Below are 21,544 nucleotides of genomic sequence, written 5' to 3' on the forward strand. Positions count from 1 at the left end.
AGAATGCAGGTGTGGGGCGGATTACATGTAGGCCCTGGCCCAGAGTGTGGAGTGGTGGCCAGGGAGAGCTACCCTTTGTGTTGGCACCAGGTTTTAGGGGTTTATTTTTCTTCCTCTGGCTTGTTCAGGCATTTGGACTTGACATGCTTCTCTCTAGCCTGTTTCTAGCCAGACCACTTTGATCACGGCCGGCCACCAGGTTGGGAGGTGTAGCTCAGCTTGTGGGTTCTGTGAGCTCCTGTAGGATATGGCAGGGAGGACCGAAGACTATGAAAGAGTCCGGATCCAGGAGAGCCTTCCTTTACACCTATGGCAGGCCTGTCGCAGCAGCAACGACAAAACCACAAAACCCGTAGTCCCCTGACCCCTAAGAGGGTGGGTAGTTTGGATTTGAGCTTATGGAGGTAGATCATGTGAGCTGTATGCTTCCTTAGCTAAAATGTATAATTGTATTTGGCCTTCATTTTCTTTTTCTATACTTTCTCCGTTCTTCAGAGTACTAAATTGCCGTTTGCTATCAGAAGGACACTTTTTTTTTTTAAGATTTTATTTATTTATTTGACAGAGAGAGACACAGCGAGAGAGGGAATACAAGCAGGGGGAGTGGGAGAGGGAGAAGCAGGCTTCCCTCTGAGCAGGGAGCCCGATGCGGGGCTCGATCCCAGGACCCTGGGGTCATGGCCTGAGCCGAAGGCAGACGCTTAACGACTGAGCCACCCAGGTGCCCCGGACACTTTCCTTATAAACGAGGTCAAAGGCAGCATTCTGGTGGAAGCAGTTTTCAAGATTGTCCACACTGGTGGTATGAGATGACCACTGTGTGTGGGGGGGACGGGCTGTCCTTTGATCACTTGGTTGAAGGTGCTGAAGGTGACCCGCAATTGTTCGTGTAGGTGTATGTTGAGAGTTAAAAGAACACCTCCTTGTGTGTTTGCACCTGTTAGGAGGCATCCCAAGTGTGAAGTGATGGGGTAGGCAGAAGGCACAGTGGCTGTGGGCCTAGAGAATGTGGGAAGCAGACGTGACACCTGCCTGATGGTATGTGATGTTCCATAGCTTTCTGTATCTGAATATCACAGCGACCCTGCAGTGCAGGTAGGCGATCATCCTCATTCATCTTACATGGGAGGAACCAGCTCTCATCCAAGTTTATACAGCCAGGAGGACTAGAAAGCATATTTCTTTCCTCCCATCCTCCTGCCTCCCTGGAGCTTGCAGGGAAGGACTGGTTATGGCAAGATGGGAGGTCCCCAGGCTGCTAGTCTCCATGATGTTCTCACAGAATGACACCTGAGGGAGTGGCGCTCTCCCTGCTCTGGGTGCTTAGTTTTTAGATCCAGAGGCATTCCTGTAGTTAAAAGTTCCCAGAAATTGTTTTAATATAGCACAAACCTTGTGGCAAAAGATTGAAAATTTAAACTGAATTTCTGGCTTTGAGTTCGAGCGGGAGGGCATCATTACGAGTCTTGTCTTGAGAAAACCTCTGTGGTCATGTTTCCGTGGACCCACCTTTCCTAATCCTTGTCCTCTTAATGGTTTCAACAGGACAGATTGATTCACTTTGGAGCTATAAGTACTGATGTATTAGGGTGCAGCGCTCATTGTTCATTGACGCACAGAGTCCCAAAATGAATATCCAAGAGCAGGGTTTCCCTTTGGACCTTGGAACAAGTTTCACCGAAGATGCCCCCCGACCCCCAGTGCCTGGTGAGGAGGGTGAACTGGTGTCCACAGACCCCAGGCCCGTCAGCCACAGCTTCTGCTCCGGGAAAGGTGCCGGGGTTAAAGGTGAGACTTCAGCAGCCACTCCCAGGCGCTCGGATCTGGACCTGGGGTATGAGCCTGAGGGCAGCGCCTCACCCACCCCACCATACTTGAAGTGGGCCGAGTCGCTGCACTCCTTACTGGACGATCAAGATGGAATAAACCTGTTTCGGACTTTCCTGAAGCAGGAGGACTGTGCTGACCTGCTGGACTTCTGGTTTGCCTGCAGCGGCTTCAGGAAACTGGAGCCCTGTGACTCGAATGAGGAGAAGAGGCTGAAGCTGGCCAAAGCTATTTACCGCAAGTATATCCTTGATAACAACGGCATCGTGTCCAGGCAGACGAAGCCAGCTACCAAGAGCTTCATAAAGGACTGCATCATGAAGCAGCTGATTGATCCTGCCATGTTTGACCAGGCCCAGACGGAAATCCAGTCCACCATGGAAGAGAACACCTACCCCTCTTTCCTCAAGTCTGATATTTATTTGGAATATACGAGGACAGGCTCGGAGAGCCCGAAGCTCTGTAGTGACCAGAGCTCTGGGTCAGGGACAGGGAAGGGCATACCTGGATACCTGCCCACTCTGAATGAAGATGAGGAATGGAAGTGTGACCAAGACCAAGATGAAGACAGTGGCAGAGACCCTGCTCCCCCTGGCAGGCTCACACAGAAGCTGCTTCTGGAGACGGCCGCCCCGCGGGCCTCCTCAAGTAGACGGTACAGCGAAGGCAGAGAATTCAGGTGAGTCAGATGCAGGGCGTCCATGTCTGTGCTCACATCCGAGACCTGGAGGACTGGCAAGGGAAAGGTGTCGGGAAGGAGCGGTCTTGTCTCTCAGCCCCCAAGTGGGTATGCTCCTGCTGCTGGGGGTGAGTTGTGGTGTTCGTTCTTCTTCATGATACCTTCACGTTTGTCATTAAGTGTTTTTAATATTTGTGAGTTGAGGACACTTTTGTTAAGAGCAGTCTAAATAATATATGGCTTTGTATCCCATTAAGAGTCTTGGAAGTCTTAAAGTCTTGACATTCGAACTTACCCTTTAGCAGTAACATTTGTACTCTCTTGCATAGGAGGTGGGCTTACTCCATTGATGCAATCCTTGTGGCCTAGTAGAGGAGTGGACATGTAAAAGCATCAATCTGTAGAGAATTCTGGATCGTTGCATTTTTGTGACAGTTTTCCAAGATTCTTCCTGGAGGTTGGGAAGTGTTGGCGGGAGGCTGCCATGCAGCAAATTGTCAGAGCACTTTGGGAACCTCCTGTGAATGTAGTTCTAGGGGTGGACCTTCTCCCCTCTGCTGACAACATGAGTGCTGTTGTGTGGTCCATTCCCAGTGGCATTAGCATTTGTGGGTATAACTTGTGCATATAGCCACATTGCAACTTGGGAGGTGCCAGTGGTGCGACCAAGAGGTTGTTCCAGCTTGGGAAACCCGTATCTTCATTCTCTTTTCTTGGTAGTCCCTTCTGTGCTTACTGGAGATTTATTTGGCATGGGTTGGAGCCTCTTGCCGGTGCGAGCGATGGTGGCAGGGCACTTCTGTTTCCCACTCATTTCCCTGTAGCTGGTCCCAGGGACATCTGCCCGTGAAACTTTCAAAGTGGGGAATCCGCCTGACCCTTGCTGATTTAATCAGTCAGAATCCTCTCCTCTCCTGTGGTATTATTAAAACCTGGATCATTTCTTCAAGCTTATGGTGGTAGAGAAACTGGCTACTTGCTAATAAACACAGGACTAAACATTTCTAAGGTTTAAATATCATTTAAGTGATGTGATTCAAGATACACCATTTGAAGTAATTTTTGTGTGCCTTTTGCTCATTGTCTTGAGCTAAACACTATTGATATAGCAAGCTTTTTAGAGCAGAACTTGCTATAAAATTATTCTAAGTAAGGCTAGTAACTGATACAGTTTTTGTTTATTTTTTATTTTTTTAATTTTTTAGAAGATTTTATTTATTTATTTGACAGAAAGAGAGAGAGAGGGAGTGTGCACAAGCAGGGGCAGAGGCAGGCAGAGGGAGAAGCAGGCTTCCCGCTGAGCAGGGAGCCCGATACGGGACTCGATCCCAGGACTCTGGGATCATGACCCGAGCCGAAGGCAGACGCTTAACCGACTGAGCCACCCAGGCGCCCGACACAGTTTTTAAAACCCAATCTAAAATGATTTAATTGGAACAGTTTTAAGATGGGATTAAATCGGAGGCCTGGGCTTCAGGGGGAAAATTTTGAGCTCAATTCTGACTCCTTTCTTCCTTTCTGTCTTTCTGTCTTTTTTTCTTTCTTGATTTTACTTCTAAATAATTTCTACAACCCAGGGTGGGGCTTGAGCATAGAACCCCAAGATCAAGTCATATACACTACCAGCTGAGCCGGCCAGGTGCCCTGGGGCTCAGGAATTTTTTAAATCAGAAATCAGAATTGGCTGGCTCAGTTGGTGGAGAGAGTGACTTTTGATCTTGGGGTCGTGAGTTCGAGCCCCAGTTTGGGTATAGAGATTACTTAAAAAAAAAAATTCCTGAGCCCCATTCTTTTTTTTTTTTTTTTTTTTTTAAAAATTTTTTTTTTTTTTTTTTTTAGAGAGCGAGCGAGAGAGAAACAGCATGAGAGAGGAGAGGGTCAGAGGGAGAAGCAGGCTCGCCGCTGAGCCGGGAGCCCGATGTGGGACTCGATCCCAGGACCCTGGGATCATGACCTGAGCCGAAGGCAGTCGCTTAACCAACTGAGCCACCCAGGCGCCCCTGAGCCCCATTCTGCACTTTTTTCAGTTCTCAGTCTTAAACAGCAACTTTGCTTTTTCTTTCTTTGGTTTGCTCTATTTGTAATACACAATGTTTGCTTTTAAATTAATAGAATATGTTGGCATCACTTGTTTAAGTGGGTTGAGCTCTAAGGACTGTGGTACATTTTAGTTTTGACTTGCTTGTCATGGAGCTGCTGGTGGCAGAGGAAGGCTGGAGTTTGAGAGTCCCATCTGCAGTTGAACACCATGCCGCTCGAGGTTGCTTGTCATGCTTTTGTGGGTGGCGGATCTCTGATGTCAGGGGCATCATTTACTAGTACTGACAGGGTGTGGCGTCCAGCACATTCTACTTGTCCGGCAAGGGTGTGCACTTAGGATGCACTAGGTTGGAAGTCACAGAAAGTCCAGCCCACCCTGGCTTAAACAGTGAAGGGGATTGGTTGACTGAGATCAATGAAAAGTCCATAGGCAGGGCCAGCCTCAGATATGGTTTGATCTGGACTCCAGCCATTTTTCTTTTAAAGACTTTATTGTTTTAGAGCAGTTTGAGGTTATCAGCAAAAATGAGAGAAAGGTACAGAGGTTCCTCTCACCCCCACCCCCACAAACACACAGCCTCCCCCATTATCAGCACTCCACACCAGAGCAGTGCATCTGTTAGAGCGGACAGAACTACATCAACACCATTACCACCCAAAGTCCGCGGTTTGCATCGGGGTTGGTGCCTGGCGCTGGGCACGCTGGGGGCTGGATGAAGGTGTGGTGACGCGGAACCAGCATCATAATGTCGTACAGAGCCATCCTGAAAATTCTCTCTGCCTCTGCCTATTCATCCTGTCCTCTCCCCCAACCCCAGGAAACTGCTTTTGCCTTTTCCAGAACGTCGTGCTCTTGGAATCATACAGCTTGTGCCTTTTCTAACTGGCTTCTTTCACTTGGTGACCTAATGTTCCTCCATGTCTTCCCATGACTTGTAGCTCATTTCTGTTTAGCGCTGGATGATAGTTCATTGTGTGGATGGACGACGGTTAATTTATGCGCTTGCCTGCTGAAGGACGGCTCCATTGCTCCCAAGTTCTGGCAATCATTAATAAAGCTGCAGTAAACTTCTGTGGTGCAGGTTTTTGTGTGGACAGAAGTTTACACCTCCTTTGGGTAAACACCATGGAGCGCGATTGCTGGGTCATAAGGTGAGAGCACATTTAGTTTTGTAAGAAACTGCTGCTTCTCTTCTTTGTCTCTGCCTTCCCGTGGCCAGTTTTGCTGGCAGGTTGGAGGTGGTTACTGTAGTGACCTTGGGCTCTGGGCTCCCTTGCTTTGTAAACAGACACTGCCCCCAGCATTCGAAGGAGGTCCTGCATTTTGCTCTGTATGGCCAGGGGTTCTGTGTGCCTCTCCTGACTATTCCAGCATAATCTTTGTGCAAAGGCCTGGGACTGTGCTGCTGGGCTTCGCATCAAGTAGGGTAAACCAGAAGGCACAGAAGGTGCCCACTGCTCCCTAGTGGTGGACATGGTCCTCCAAAGGAAGGGAAGAGGAGGGTGGGTGCTGCCTGCTGCTAAGGGGGCTGGGGGCTGGCCTGGAAATCTCATTGGGGGATGCACTTCCTGTGGGCAGCAGGTGCCTCCCATAAGCATTGATTCTTCATGGAGAAGTGTGTCTGGAGGGCCATTATTTAGGGTCTCCCGACCTGAGCCCTACAGTCCCATAGGTTCTCCATCCTGGGGCTGGTCCGATTGTGTTCTCTGGTGTTGTTCAACCTCCCTGACGGGGCATGGCTCTTTCCCCATAGGAGGCCTGAGTGTCAGTCTTCATCTGGCCGTACAGGTGTGCACGTGGCTGTTCTTCATACAGCCAACTTGTGAAAAGTTAAATGAGCATTATGCTTAGGTCTCTGTCAAAGCTCAGAAAACACCCGTGCCCCTGGCCTTTTTCTGCATTTATCCTGCTCACCTGGGGTCCTTTTGAGCCCCTGGGCCAAGGGATCCCAGAATTCCTTGCTCTCCGTGTCTCTGCAAATTCTGTTCTGTGTGTCTCTGCAAATTTTCCTAGTCTCTATTGCCATAGTCAGTGAACTTTGAACATAACTTTGGTTAGTTCACACCCACCATTTTAACTGGTGTGAATTGACAAAAGGTTCTCTGATGATGCATGTGATTTGGCATTAGGGCCCAGGGGCTGTAAGACATAGCTGGCAGGCTCAGGTTTTACTCCCCCATCAGACGTGTGGCATGGGGGCGCCTGGGCGTCTGCCTTTGGCTCAGGTCCTGATCCCAGGGTCCTGGTATTGAGCCCCATATTGTGTAGCACGTCGGGCTCCCTGTTCAGCTGGGAGCCTGCTTCTGCCTCTCCCTCTGCACCCCCTGCCCCCTGGCTAGTGTGCACATGCTCTCACTCAAATAAATGAATAAAATCTTTTTTTTAAAAGATTTTATTTATTTGACAGAGAGAGAGAGCATAAGCAGGAGGAGTGGCAGGCAGAGGGAGAGGGAGAAGCAGGCTCCCTGCTGAGCAGAGAGCCTGACGTGGGGCTCGATTCCAGGACCCTGGGATCATGACCTGAGCCGAAGGCAGACGCTTAACCGACCGAGCCACCCAGGTGCACCATGAATAAAATCTTTAAAAAGAAAAAAAAAAGTGTGGCCTGGCCCCCCAGGTGTGTTCAGGGACTGTGTGGGAGGGCCTGTGTCACATTCTCCTCCTGGCCCTGGTTGGTCATCTGCCTCGGCCCTTGAACCATCCACACTTAGCAGTAGCTGCTGGATTTGATGACTGACATTTGCAAATGCTTTCCATTTCTCTTTACTACCCTTACCTTCTTCACTGGCTGAGAAGTTCCCCAAGGACAGGGTCTCAAGTATTTTCTTGTGTCTTCCTGGTGAGCCAGCCCAGTGAGGAGCTGCTGGTCAGGGCTGGTCGTCATGGTCATGGCCAGAGAGTAGACCATGGATACCCTTCATAGCGGGAGCAACTCAGCACTTAAAAGGCCGACAACCAGGGTGCTTGGCGGCTCGGTCGGCAGAGCGTGCGACTCTTGATCTCTGGGTTGTACGTTTGAGCCCCACGTTGGGTATAGAGATTACTTAAAAATAAAAAAGTAAAGGTCGGACAACTGGCCCTTCCTCTCCAAGGTCCCTTCGGAGTTTGGCTGAGGAACTGTCTGACCTGTTTCTTGGCTTTTTGATTGTATTTCTGGTAGTGGCTTAAAAGGTCAAGAGAAGAAATGTAAAAAGAGGAAATGCCCCAGATATATACAATTTCACATGGAAGGCAGAAAAGTAAGATTGATTTTGGGTTTGTGATTGGAGTTCAAGTTGAGGGGGGGTTAGGCGTTGGCTCTAGCGGTGGTGGCTTGGCTTTAGTGTGCACCCGTGGGCCTCTTTGCTTGGACCTCCAGCAAATTCTCTTCACTGGTGAGTTTTTAGGCCATTTGTGATGGAGGGAAGCTCATTTTTAAAATCTGGCTCTCCCTGAAGTCCTCCCCTGCTTATTCTACGGCAGTGATTGTGGTTCCTCTGTGAGGGGCATGAAGCTTAGGGAGAGAGCATGGCCCTGTTGCCATTTCCTTGTCATCTTCCAGATGTGTGACTCTTTCAGCTGGATGAATTTCTTTAACTGAACAGATGATCCCAGAGTAGGTGACCAAAGATGTTTTCAGACAGATCTTAGTATGCAGCCGTGGGGTTCTCGAGTCAGGAGTGTGCAGATCTTCTCACTCACCTTGCCAGCTGGATGGGGAGAACAGTAAGCCTGGTGGTTTAGCTTAATGACCCCTCACTTGATGACTTTTCCACTAGGCAGTGTCTTGTGAGGTCAGCCTTCTGGTCTGTGATGGTGGGGAAGTTGCTGTATCTGTCTGTGCTTATCTGTAAAATGGGGAGGATGAAGTGCTAACTGCCTAATGAGGTTGTCACAGGGCTTCCGTGTCATAATGCCTGGGGGTGATTACACCAGCCCGTGCCTGCACAGAGCAGGTGCTCAGTAAATTTCAGCTCTTGCACTGGTGGCTCTTCTTCATCTTCATCATCTTCATCGTTGTCTGTTAGATGTTGGTGAAGTTTGTATCAGAATTACAGATGGTTTCAAAGATATGAATGACATGCTCAGATTTTAATAACATATTTCCTTCAAGGGAGGCATAGTAATTCTCCACCCCAAACCTGTTCCTCTTGTAATCATTCCAGCCTCCAGCAGCGGCACCACCATCTACCAGGTCAACCCAAACCACCGGATCCCCGCTTCCTTCACCCCCACGTCTGGTACAGCAGCAAGTTCTGGTTCCCTGCCCAATGTGTGCTAAATCCCTCTGCTTCTTGCTGTCTGCACGCTGGCTCCCACCTCCTCCTCCTGGGCCGCTACAGAACCATTTTTTTTTAAGTAGGCTCTACGCATGGAACTCAACATGGGGCTCAAACTCATGACCCTGAGATCGAGATCTGAGCTGAGATCAAGAGTCGACACTTGGGCGCCTGGGTGGCTCAGTTGGTTAAGCGACTGCCTTCGGCTCAGGTCATGATCCTGGAGTCCCTGGATCGAGTCCCGCATCGGGCTCCCTGCTCGGCGAGGAGCCTGCTTCTCCCTCTAACCCTCCCCCCTCTCATGTACTCTCTCTCTCTCTCATTCTCGCTCTCTCAAATAAATAAATAAATCTTTAAAAAAAAAAAAAAAAGAGTTGACGCTTAACCAGCTGAGCCCCCCAGGCGCCCCACCACAGAACCTTCTACCTAGGCCTCTGTCTTTTCTCCCCACAGCGCCAAAGCAGTCTTTCCTAAGTGCAAGTCTGATCGCATCATCCCTTCTTCCAGCTCTGTCAGGACTCCCAGTGCACCCTGACTCAACCCTAAGCTCCTACGATACACGCATGCCCGTGCTGGACTCCCATCACAGGACCTCGGACGTGCTGTGTGCATTTCATATACCTGTCAGTGGGGTAGGACTGGCCATTAAAATTTTTAAATTAATTACGGGAGAGTCTAAAAGTGTTTTTTCTCTGCTTTAGTCATATAAAACTCCATGGTCTTCAACAGGTTTCAGCAGAGTCTAGCAAAATATCTGTAGTTAGATATCAGACTGGAGAATTCTGGAATAGAGAGGCCTCTTTGCCTTGACCTCTGTATCAGTGGGTTTATGAAAGGGAAGTGCTTGTAGAGAGCTGACGAGCAATGTTGTTGACTGGGGCCCTTTGCGTGAACTGCGCTGCCCATGGCTCTGACGTGCAGCTGCAGCTATTTTAGGAGAGTGTGGGCTTGATGTGCTTGGCCTGGTGTGCAGTTCTTGGAACTGAGCCATACCTATAGGTCAGCTGCTTGGTGTCACTGCCCATTTGCAGGTTTATGCCCCAGTGTCACAGAGATTTGAATTTGACTCTTACTCACCAGCTCTGTTAATCTTTTTTACAGTCCTGACTTCATTTACATCAGTGTACCGTGTAGATATTACAAGTACGGGGATTTGGGTGAGTAGTGGTAATTCAGTTAGGAAAGCAAGGCAGTCTAATAATTCTTTCTCCAGTTTGGGACCCACATGAGAGGCTGCACACCTGTGTGTAGAGGGGAATCAGTGTTGCTTTATTTTCCCCGTGTCACATCAGTACAAATGCTCAGTTTAGTGAGCCACTCGGGGTCCTTTTAGAGCCTCTTAATTCCAGAAAGTGTTTGATCTGAGGAAACAGTTCAGTATATCTCTTTTTTTTTTTTTTTTTTTTTAAAGATTTTATTTATTTATTTGACACAGAGAGAGAGAGAGAGGAATCACAAGCAGGCAGAGTGGCAGGGAGTGGCAGAGGGAGAAGCAAGCTTCCCGCGGAGCAGGGAGCCCGATGTGGGACTCGATCCCAGGACTCTGGGATCGTGACCTGAGCCGAAGGCAGACGCTTAATGACTGAGCCACCCAGGCGCCCCAGTTCAGTATATCTCTTCTGTCCCTTTGTGGGACTGAGGCTGGTTGCCTGACTTCAGCGTCTTCAGAGAGCCCACAAAAGAGGCGTGAAGGGGCTCAGCCTTGCCCCTCCATGTCCCCCCTGCAGTTGGACTCCCATTGCTGGGTGGGTTCCAGTATTGGCCCAAGAGCCTTCTCTGTGAACCATTGAAACTTCAGGTAGCAACTGGACTTGGCTCTTCTGGTTTCAAGGGACAGAGGTGGCTCGGTGCTTGGGTGGGTGTCATCGTTAGCCCCGCAGCCGCAGGGAGCTCTCTGTCCATTCCTGGGCCATCTGCTCATCCAGCTCTGTGCACTTTGAGCTATTTAAATGCTTTTTGTTTTTTTGTTTTTGTTTGTTTTTGGTATTGACCCCCTCTGGATCTTTACTCATCTTCAGTCTGTAGTGCCAGTGTCTTCTCTTGAACCATCATTTGAAGATTTATTTATTTATTTGAGAGAGAGAACGCGCGCACATGAGTGTGGGGGAGGGGCAGAGGGAGCGGGAGAGAGAGAATCTCAAGCAGACTCTGTGCTGAGCACGGACCCCTGACACAGGGCTTCATCCCAGGACCCTGAGATCACAGCCTGAGCCAAAATCAGTAGTTGGACGCTTAACTGAATAGTGAGCCACCAAGGCGCCCCTTGAACCAACATTTAAAAATAATCATAAAGGAGGACCTGGCTGGCTCAGTTGGTAGAGCATGGGGCTCTTGATCTCACGGTCATGAGTTCAAGCCCCATGTTGGGTGTAGAGATTACTTAAAAAAAAAAGTCGTGAAGAATGTTGCTTGCAGTGTTACTTGTGATAGCTAACAGCATAACTCAAATGTCCAATTGTGGGGTCGAATGCACAGGGATTTTTTTTCTGTACGGTTGGAGAATGTAGGCTTTTTATTTTCTTCTTTGCGTTTATTTCTACATTTTCCAAATTCCTATAAAACATATTTATAGAAAGTATGCTATTAAAATACATACAAAAGTATGTTGCAAGGTCTAAATTATATGCTATATTCAAAAGCCTATTTTTTCTTTAAGAAGGATGCATGTAAACGTTTCCTTTTCATATGATTTTAGATACTCTTAATGTTTGCACTACTATCAGTATTTTAAGTTAATTTTAATTTTTCTGAAAAAATATGGAGGCAAGGAAAAACTCAAATAATGCCAAAAGGCTGATAACTGGGGTACCTGGGTGGCTCAGTCGTTAAGTGTCTGTCTTTGGCTCAGGTCGTGATCTCAGGGTCCTGGGATCGAGCCCCGCGTTGGGCTCCCTGCTCCACGGGAAGCCTGCTTCTCCCTCTCCCACTCCCACTGCTTGTGTTCCCTCTCTCGTTGTGTCTCTCTCTGTCAAATAAATAAATAAAATACTTAAAAAAAAAAAAGGCTGATAACTAAGCTTGGCAGTCCATGTCCCCCCTCCCAGTTATTTCCAGCTGTGTCTTACCCTCATGTATGAGTCTGCTCAGGCTGCCCCCACAAAACACCATAGCCATGGGGGCTTAAACAGCACACATTTACTTCTCACAATTCTGGTGGCTGGAAGTTCCGGATCAAGGCCCGGCAGGGAGATTTCTTTGCAAGGCCTCTTGGTCTGGCTTTCAAACGGCCACCATCTATCTCACTGTGTGCCTGGAGTGGGAGCAGCTCCCTGCTCTGTCCGAGTAAGGACTCTAATCCTGTTGGGTCAGGGCCCCGTCTCACGGCCTCATTCAAACTTCACCTTCTTTAGAGGCTCCCTCCAAATGCAGCTGCACTGGGATCAGGGCTCCGGAATGGATTTGGGGTGGTGTAGACTTGTGGTCCCTCACACCTACCTTTCTGAGTCATGCAACCATACTGCTGTCTTTGGGCCATCTCCATTGGTGGTCTTGCTCCCCTGCCACCCATCCTAATTATTAATACATCCTAGGTTTGGTTTTAAGTCAATATTTGGTGTTTCTAGTGCTGAGGTGGGCAAGCGTTTTCTTTCTTGTACCATTTTTTTGTTTGTATTTTTGAATTTTAATAGCTGCATTTTTCCCTTTGATTAGTTATTTGACTTTTTTTTTTTTCTAAAGATTTTATTTATTTGACAGAGAGAGTGAGAGCAGGAACACAAGCAGGGGGAGTGGGAGAGGGAGAAGCAGGCCTCCCGCGGAGTAGGGAGCCTGATGTGGGGCTCGGTCCCAGGACCCTGGGATCATGACCTGAGCCGAAGGCAGACGCCCAATGACTGAGCCACCCAGGCGCCCCTAGTTATTTGACTTTTTGGCATAAATCTTCCCTTACATTGTATCAACTTAAAAAAAAAAAGCCTGTGAATATATTTTCTCTGCATTATAAAACCAGTCAGATAAACTGTTTTTTCTCCAAGAGACATGTCTCCTGAAACCTTCCCTATTCCCACTCCCCCTGAGATGGTTGTTCTTCAGGCGTGCTGTGTGACTGCCACGTGGCTGCCGTGTGGTGCCATGGGACTGCCCTGTGGCCGCCGTGGGACTTCGGTGTGACTTCGGTGTGGCCGCCATGGGACTTCAGTGTGGCTGCTGTGTGTGTGGAGGAGAGCTTGAGTGGGTTTGTAATTCCAGTCTGGGGGATGTTCAGAAGTTAAAGCATTTGCACTACTGTCTTCTTTCTTACAGCCTTGTACCCGAGAAGCCTGACTCCATTCTGTTTATATTCCCGTGGATGTGGCTATCCCCCTCTCTCTGAACATTTCTTGGATGTTTTATCAGCAGTGCTGTCTCATAGTACTTGCTGTGGGGTTTTTTAATTTCTTTGTGCTGAAGAAACTAGTCCTTCAATTTTGGGAGTTTGTTAAATGTTATTTCTTCAATAATTTCCTATTTCCCATTTTCACTGTTTCCTCATTTTAGAGCTTCCTATTATTTAGAAGTTGGACCATCTGGAATGAACCTTTAAATTTTAAATCTCTTTTTCTCCTACTTTTCTCCTAAATTTTTTCTGCCCTTGTTTTCTTTTTCTTTTTTTTTTTTTTTAAGATTTTATTCATTTGAGACACAGATATACACAGAGAGAACACAAGCAGGGGGAGCAGCAGAGGGAGAGGGAGAAGCAGGCTCTCTGCTGAGCAGGGAGCCCGATGTGGTGTTCGATCCCAGGACCCTGGGATCATGACCTGAGCCGAAGGCAGAGGCTTAACCATCTGAGCCACCCAGACACCCCCTGCCCTTGTTTTCTGAATATACACTCTACTGTACTTTTTCTGCTTATGGGTCAACATTTAAAAATCGTTCTGGAGAGGGGGGCCTGGGTGGCTCAGTCGTTGGGCATCTGCCTTCGGCTCGGGTCATGATCCCAGGGTCCTGGGATCGAGTCCCGCGTCAGGCTCCCTGCTCTGCGGGAGGCCTGCTTCTCCCTCTCCCACTCCCCCTACTTGTGTTCCCTCTCTCGCTGTCTCTCTCTCTGTCAAATAAATTAAATAAATAATCTTAAAAAAAATCTTTCTGGAGGGGCGCCTGGGTGGCTCAGTCGGTTGGGCGTCTGCCTTCAGCTCAGATCATGATCCCAGGGTCCTGGGATCCAGCCCTGCGTCGGGCTCCCTGCTCAGCGGGAAGCCTGCTTCTCCCTCTCCCACTCCCCCTGCTTGTGTTCCCTCTCTCGCTGTCTCTTTCTCTGTCAAATTAAAAAAAAAAAAAAAAAAAAATCTTTCTGGAGATGTTAGTTATTACTTCTTAATTGTTGTTTGCCCAGCTTTCTGCGTAGGATAGTCTTTGTGTCCTCCTAGTTCCTTTCTTTTTTTTCTTTTTTTTTTAAAGATTTTATTTATTTATTTGACAGAGAGAGCGAGATAGTGAGAGCAGGAACACAAGCAGGGGGAGTGGGAGAGGGAGAAGCAGGCTCCCCACTGAGCAGGGAGCCCGATGCGGGGCTCGATCCCAGAACCCTGGGATCATGACCTGAGCCGAAGGCAGACGCTTAACGACTGAGCCACCCAGGCGCCCCCTCCTAGTTCCTTTCTTAATGGTTTGTTTTGGTTTCTGTCCTCCTTGCTGGAAGTTTTACCCAAATGATCCTTGGCTGTTCCTTCTTGTTTAAAAGTGAGGCACCAGGGGCGCCTGGGTGGCTCAGTCAGGTAAGCGTCTGCCTTCTGCTCAGGTCATGATCCCAGGGTCCTGGGATCGAGTCCCTCATTCGGCTCCCTGCTCAGTGGGGAGTCTGCTTCCCCCTCTCCCTCTGCCATTCACTGGACTGTGCTCTCTGGCTCTCTCTATTTCTCTGTCAAATAAAATCTTTTTTATTTTCTTTTTCCCTTTTAAAGATTTTATTTATTTGACAGAGAGAGACAACGAGAGAGGGAACACAAGCAGGGGGAGTGGGAGAGGGAGAAGCAGGCTTCCTGCCGAGCAGGGATCCCGATGCGGGGCTCGATCCCAGGACCCTGGGATCATGACCCGAGCCGAAGGCAGTCGCCCAACCAACTGAGCCACCTAGGCGCCTAAATAAAATCTTTAAAAAATAAAGTAAAAGTGAGGCACTAGAGATACGGGTTGAAAGCTGCATGTGAGCTGGCCTTTTTGAGTGGTATACTCAGTGTTCACGCTGCCAGGGGACTTTCTTTGTGGAGTCTTTTCTCTGGGGTGATTTGCTTCCCCTTGAGAGGGATGCTTTAAGTCCCCCCTTTTTGTGGGGGCTGGCTGTTGGATTCTGGAGCTGAACAGATAAGGGAGTTTGGGGTTTCCCAGGTGCCCATGCACACTTTCATCTAGTTCCTCAATTTTCAGTCTTAGTCCCTGTAATGTCTTGCCCTGTACCTGATTTCCCTAAATAGGAGCCTTTGATTTTCATTCTTCCAGAGATTGTCTCTGATGTCCTACAGGAGTGTGTGAGGAGGAGTTGTGTGACTGTGCTGGATGTGAGGACAGGGCCCTGAAGGCCTGCCTTCCCCTTACATGTTGCTCAAACAATTCTTGTTAGCATCATGCCCTCTGTCCTCCCTCAGTAGGGAGGTATGGTTGGTTATTGCCAAGAAGTCCCGCATATATGTGGGAGGAAGACTGCCCCTTGTATGTATAGAGCTAGGCCTGGTTTGCAAAGGTAAGAGAACTCTGTGAGAAGAAATCTGTGAAGGAAAAGGAGATGTGAGCGTGCAGTTTAGCGGAGGTCTGATGTGATTACTGTAAAATATATGATTTGGAGGTGGCAGCATTGCGAAAGAGTTCTTTCTTTTTTTGTGAAAATTCATTCAGGATGCCTGTAATACCCTGAGATCACTCAGTGAATAAAATCCTATGCATACGTGTAACTTCTTCGGAGCACATTTTCCCTGTGGGTCAGGCTTGCCCGTACTGATGTAGCTGAAGGGTTGGAGTCTTGGGGTAGATGTAGCTGCTGTTTTTCCTTCTTGTGTGACTCTTGGTTTGTTACTGGATCTTCCTGAAGACGTTTGTTCTTCTTAGAAGGGACAGTTGATCCCTATTCTGGTAATGGACTATTATACGATCATGACGTTTCGGAGAACAAAAGGAGAGTAAAGGGCAGTGGTACACACATGTCCAAGAAAAGCTGTGTCTGAGCAGACAGGGAAAGATACCTCTACTGTGTGTAGCTCAGTACAGCTGCCCCTCTAGAAGGAGAATTGACAGAAATACAGATGCATTCATTCAGTGAGTGCTGTATGCCAACTATTATTCTAGCAGCTGGAGATTCACCAGTGAACAAAGCAGACAGAATCCCTCCGCTCATGGAGCTTACATTTTATTTCAACAGGGAGAGATAAAAGTGAAAAAAGTAAAATATAGAATGTTCCAGATGGTGATAAGTACTGTGGTGAAATAGCAGGTGAGAAAGGGCAGTGAGGGGCAGGGGGAGGGTTGTAATTTTAACAAAGTGTTGCCAGAGAGTGTCCCATTTTAGAGGATGACTTTTGAGCAAGACTTCAAAAAAGTGAGAGCACAAACCGTATACCTGGAGGAAGATGATTCTAGGTAGAGGGAAAAGTGAGAAAGGCAGCATGGCTGGAACAGAGGGCTGGAAGGGAGAGTAGTGGGACATAGCTCAGAGAGGTGGTTTGACGTTTCTGAGACGGGGTTAAAAAAGCCACTGCAGTTTCTGCTTTGGTGTCTCTCTCCCTCTCTCAAGTTGTCAGTGTATGCATGGCACCTAGAGCCCTGAGCCCTGAGATTGCCGGAGTGTGTGTGCAGATAGAGAAAAGGAGTTAGGTGACACTCCACCGTTGAGACTTCAGGGATGGGGGATGAGTAAGGAAGAAACCAGTCGAGTGTGGCATCTTGGAAACCAAACGAAGAAACTGTTTAGGAAGGATGGAATGATTAGCTGTCAAACGCTGCTAATAGGTGAAGTAAGATGGGGACTGACAGTCATTAAGTTTAGCAATGTAGAGATTATTGGTGATCCTGAGTGGTGGTTAGTGGGAAATTGTAAAAGTATATTGAAACGACTTTCAAATTTAGCTTTAAATAACTCAAAGCCTTTAAAAAACTTTAAAAAAAAATATTTATTTAAGAGAGGGAGTGAGAGAGAGAGAGCAAAAAGCAGGGGGAGCAGGAGAGGGAGAAGCAGGCTCCCCGCTGAGCAGGGAGCCCGATGCGGGGCTCAGTGCCAGGACCTTGGGATCATGACCTGAGCCGAAGGCAGACGCTTAACCAACTGAGCCACCCAGGCGCCCCAACTCAAAGTCTTTTGAGAAGGGACTGTGTCTTTGTCTTATCTGTATCTCTTGGCTTAAGATAGTGGTTTGCAGGTCTGCTCTTGATAAATATGTGTTGAGTTGAAATGATTCTAGCTATTAGAAAATATGTGCAGGACTTAGAGTTTGATGGCTTTATGCACTTGAGCCATGGCACTCACATCATCTTTTTGGGATCCTGTCTTTTATTAAGGAAGCTGCTACTTGAATTTATAGTGACAGCCAGTAGCCGCCTCTGCATTGGTTTTACCTTTTTTGACCTCTCACTTTTGATAAAGAAGTAGATAATTTTTTAAAAAATCAGATAAAGACATTCTTTCTGATTTATTAAGTGTACAGGAGGGGCGCCTGGGTGGCTCAGTCGTTAAGCGTCTGCCTTTGGCTCAGGTCACGATCCCAGGGTCCTGGGATCGAGCCCCGCATCGGGCTCCCTGCTTGGCGGGAAACCTGCTTCTCCCTCTCCCACTCTCCCTGCTTGTGTTCCCTCTCTCGCTGTCTCTCTCTCTGTTAAAAAATAAACAAAAAATCTTAAAAAAAAAAAAAGTGTACAGGAACAAGCTATGACTTAAATGTTTAGCACCACTATTACTGAATGTTGAGGCTGAATTTATTGGCTAAAATCTCCCAGTATGAATGTTAATATCTATTTCTTATTTATAGTTTTTTTAAGTATGATTAACATGTAGTGTTATATTCGTTTCAGGTGTACTATTGCTGTTACATTTTGCTTTATGTGTTTTGAACCGTAGTTTGAATGCATACAAATTTAGAGTATATATTCCTTATGGATTGACCTTTTTATTATTATGAAATCTCTCATTATATCTAATGTTTCTTGCTTTTTTTTAAATTTTTTTTTAAATGTTTCTTGCTTTAAAATCTAATTTGATATTGGTAATGCTGTCCCAGATTTGTTAATATTTGTGTGACTTATATGGTTTCTAATCTTTTATTTTCAACTTTTCTATATTCTTATATTTAAATTATTTCTTTTTTTTTTTTTTTTTTAAAGATTTTTTATTTATTTATTTGAGAGAGAGAGAATGAGAGAGAGAGCACATGAGAGGGGGGAGGGTCAGAGGGAGGAGCAGACTCCCTGCCGAGCAGGGAGCCCGATGCGGGACTCGATCCCGGGACTCCAGGATCATGACCTGAGCCGAAGGCAGTCGCTTAACCAACTGAGCCACCCAGGCGCCCTAAATTATTTCTTTTATAAGCCATGGTTAGTTTTTTAAAAATCCAGATTATCTCCTTTTAATTGGCATAGTTTATTTATATTTAACATAATTACAGATCATGACCTGAGCTGAAGGCAGATGCTTAACCATCTGAGCCACCCAGGCACCCCAAAGTAGGGATTTTCTTATGAGAAATGGATATGACCTAAAATTATTAGGTCAGTCACATAGAGTATGTTATATTTAAGTATAAATTCTGGATCTTTTGCATATATATTCATTTTTCACTTATAAAGATGACTTTACTAATTACTGCAGGCATTTCTAGGATTTTCTTTGTGTTTTGAATTACATAGCTTTTATCCATCTTAGTTTATGCCCCATTCCCCATGTGACAAAGATGATTGGATGGATTGGTGGCCAAGTTCACTGCTGGGGAAGAAGATGAACATAACTAGCTGAGGAACAAACTCAAGGTCTTGGCAGATACAACGCTGCCCAGCAGACACATGCCAGGTAGACTCAGCTCTGTGTGTCCTGTGCGTTGGGGCGTGTATGCATGCCCCAACACAAAGATGTTTAGCATTCAGCTCTCATCAGCAAGCTAAGTATGCAGACATTTTGAGCCCGTGTCCCTGGTACTTTTGCTGGGGGGACAGAAAGCAGAGGCCCGTAGGTGCGCCTGTGCTGGAACCCTCTTCCCCCTTACCTGGAGTTCCCAGCATTGGGGCCAGGACTTGCCCTCAAGGCAACCTCTGCAGTTCGCTGGTGTGGAAATAGCAGGGTTAGGCCTGGCGCTGTGTTCTAAAGTAGAGGTCGGGCTGGGGTGAGGCCAGTGGCAGACATGCCTTGTTGGAGATCCCAGCAATGGAGGGAACAGGATTGAAGGAATATCAGACTTGTACCTTGGTTCTTTGAAATTTCATTTGCTTTGGAATGTAAAGTTCTGTGACGCTACATGGAACTGTGTTGGAGATGCTTTAAAGATAAAAACATTTCCACGGTGAAGAAAGATGGGCAAATAAGAGCGTCCCTGGCCATGTTCCCACACGCGCAGTTGTCATTATACGTTCTCTTTACATATGAGCACATTGCATGCATCCTTTGTAGTTTGGCTTTCTCATTAGGTGGTCCTGTGAAGTTCATTTGGATAAAGCAAAACCCTTTAAAGAGAAAATCCTTTTGAAACATTGTGAGAGAAAACTCATAAGCAGAAAAATCCAGTAACTTTTTTTTAAACTTTTTTTTTTTTTTTAAGATTTTTATTTATTTGACAGAGAGAGAGACAGAGAGAGCTCAAGCAGGGGGAGTGGCAGAGGAAGATGCAGGCTTCCCACTGAGCAGAGAGCCCTATGTGGGACTCGATCCCAGGACCCTGAGATCACGACCTGAGCTGAAGGCAGACGCTTAATGACTGAGCCAGCCTGGCGCCCCTAAAAATTATTTTTAATAAACCACATTTTTTTTTTTTTTAAAGATTTTATTTATTTGAGACAGAATGAGAGAGAGAGAGAGAGCACATGAGAGGGGGTCAGAGGGAGAAGCAGGCTCCCTGCCGAGCAGGGAGCCTGATGCGGGACTCGATCCAGGGACTCCAGGATCATGACCTGAGCCGAAGGCAGTCGCTTAACCAACTGACAGGACCCTGAGATCACGACCTGAGCTGAAGGCAGACGCTTAATGACTGAGCCAGCCAGGTGCCCCTAAAAATTATTTTTAATAAACCACATTTTTCCAAAGTCACTGTTTTGGTCTTGTAGCTTCAAAGCTGAGAATAGGTCTTCTTCCCAGCTTTGTGGGATCTTCATTTGTAAGCTTCTGCATCTTGTTTTGGATTATGGACTGATTCTGACCTGTGTTAAAGACATTATGAGTCTGACATGTGATCTGCCATTTTTTAAAACTTATTTGATAGAGAGAACAGAAGGGAGAGGGAGAAGCAGGCTCCCCATGGAGCAGGGAGCCCGATGCGGGGCTCCATCCCAGGACCCTGGGATCATGACCTGAGCCGAAGGCAGATGCTTCACAGACGAGCCCCCCAGGCGTTGCTAACCTTCCTGTTCATCTGATCCATGAGAACCTGAAAATCAAAAGTGAAACATCTCTGTAAGTCCAGGCCCTGAAGAGAATCCCACTGATGAGCAGACTGGCAGCGTGTCTAGTTTAGTTATTAGCTCATCGTGCCGGAGCCCCACTAGGAAGTTCCATGAGTGACTTCTGTACAGTGCTTACTGATTCTCAGTCCTCTTCACGTATGTTGTTCTGTACATTTCAGTAACTGTTCTGCACAGATCAATCATGAGACAGGTTATTGTCAAAGTCATATAAGAGTACGTTTAGTGCAGGAAAATAAGAAAATACAGATGAGCCAAAACTGACGTAATGTCCCACTGCTCAGAGATAGCACTGTTCTATCTAGATCCCTCTAGAGTCCTCTTGGCATAAACGGATCTTTATGTCCCCCACAAAGACGGGGTCCTGATCCATGTGGCCCACGTGTGTGTCTCCCACGGTTGTTTGGAAGAGCTGCTGGTTTCAGGAGCACAGCTACATGTAAGAAGGGTGGCACAGGGAGCAGTACTAGGGGGTCCTGCCAGCCTGCCTCCTGTCCTGGGGACCTGTCCTCCAGGGCTTGGGCTCCCGTGAGTATCACGTGCTTCTGACCAGAGCCTCGAGTCTGTTCACCTTCGTATTGACTCTTACGGAAAATTAGGTGGAATGATGGGTCTTAACTGCTGCCTGGAGGCTTTCCCGTCCAGGACTTCTCTCTGGATGTGAGGGACACGGTGCCAGGACAGCACGTCGTGGTCTACATGAAGGGCTTTCTGCATCTTATGCTGATCCTCAGCAAATGCTGTGTGTGCCGTTCCTTAGACACTTGGAACCATTGTCGTTCCACTTGGCAGGAGACGAATGGCAGCTTGAGCAAGGTCAGTAGCTGGTGAGTGGTGGTAAGTGGGATTTGGCCCCGGGGGCCACTCTAGAGCTAGGCTTCTCTTCTGCCCACCTCTGGCGATGGGGGGCAAGTGTGAGTGGCCACCCAGTGGCCACCTGGCTCAGTCTGTGCTGTGCCTGTTCACAGAACACACATCCTCCCATCTTACTCTTTGATTTTGACCATAAAGGGCCTTTGATACGTTGCACAACCCAGACCCTGTGTTGGGTGGGGTGCGCCAACTGTAGAATAAAAATAAATAAAGTGCCGGGGCGCCTGGGTGGCTCAGTCGTTAAGCGTCTGCCTTCGGCTCAGGTCATGATCCCAGGGTCCTGGGATCGAGCCCCGCATCGGG

General features: G+C 47.5%; 1 protein-coding gene across 2 annotated transcripts in view; it reads left to right on the forward strand.

Annotated features, from left to right (window-relative positions):
• The first annotated feature begins 698 nt into the window (after positions 1 to 698).
• Positions 699 to 21,544, forward strand: part of AXIN1 (axin 1) — a 56,128-nt gene continuing 35,282 nt past the window's right edge. For both annotated transcript variants that reach the window (XM_032425757.1, XM_032425758.1), the window contains exon 1: positions 699 to 2,506. In XM_032425757.1, coding sequence (XP_032281648.1) covers positions 1,629 to 2,506 — 878 coding nt within the window. In that variant the 5' untranslated portion in view covers positions 699 to 1,628. The remainder of the gene's footprint in view (positions 2,507 to 21,544) is intronic.

This window comes from Phoca vitulina, unplaced genomic scaffold (genome assembly GCF_004348235.1).
Source record: "Phoca vitulina isolate PV1807 unplaced genomic scaffold, GSC_HSeal_1.0 scaffold33, whole genome shotgun sequence".
Classification (NCBI taxonomy): Eukaryota; Metazoa; Chordata; class Mammalia; order Carnivora; family Phocidae; genus Phoca; species Phoca vitulina.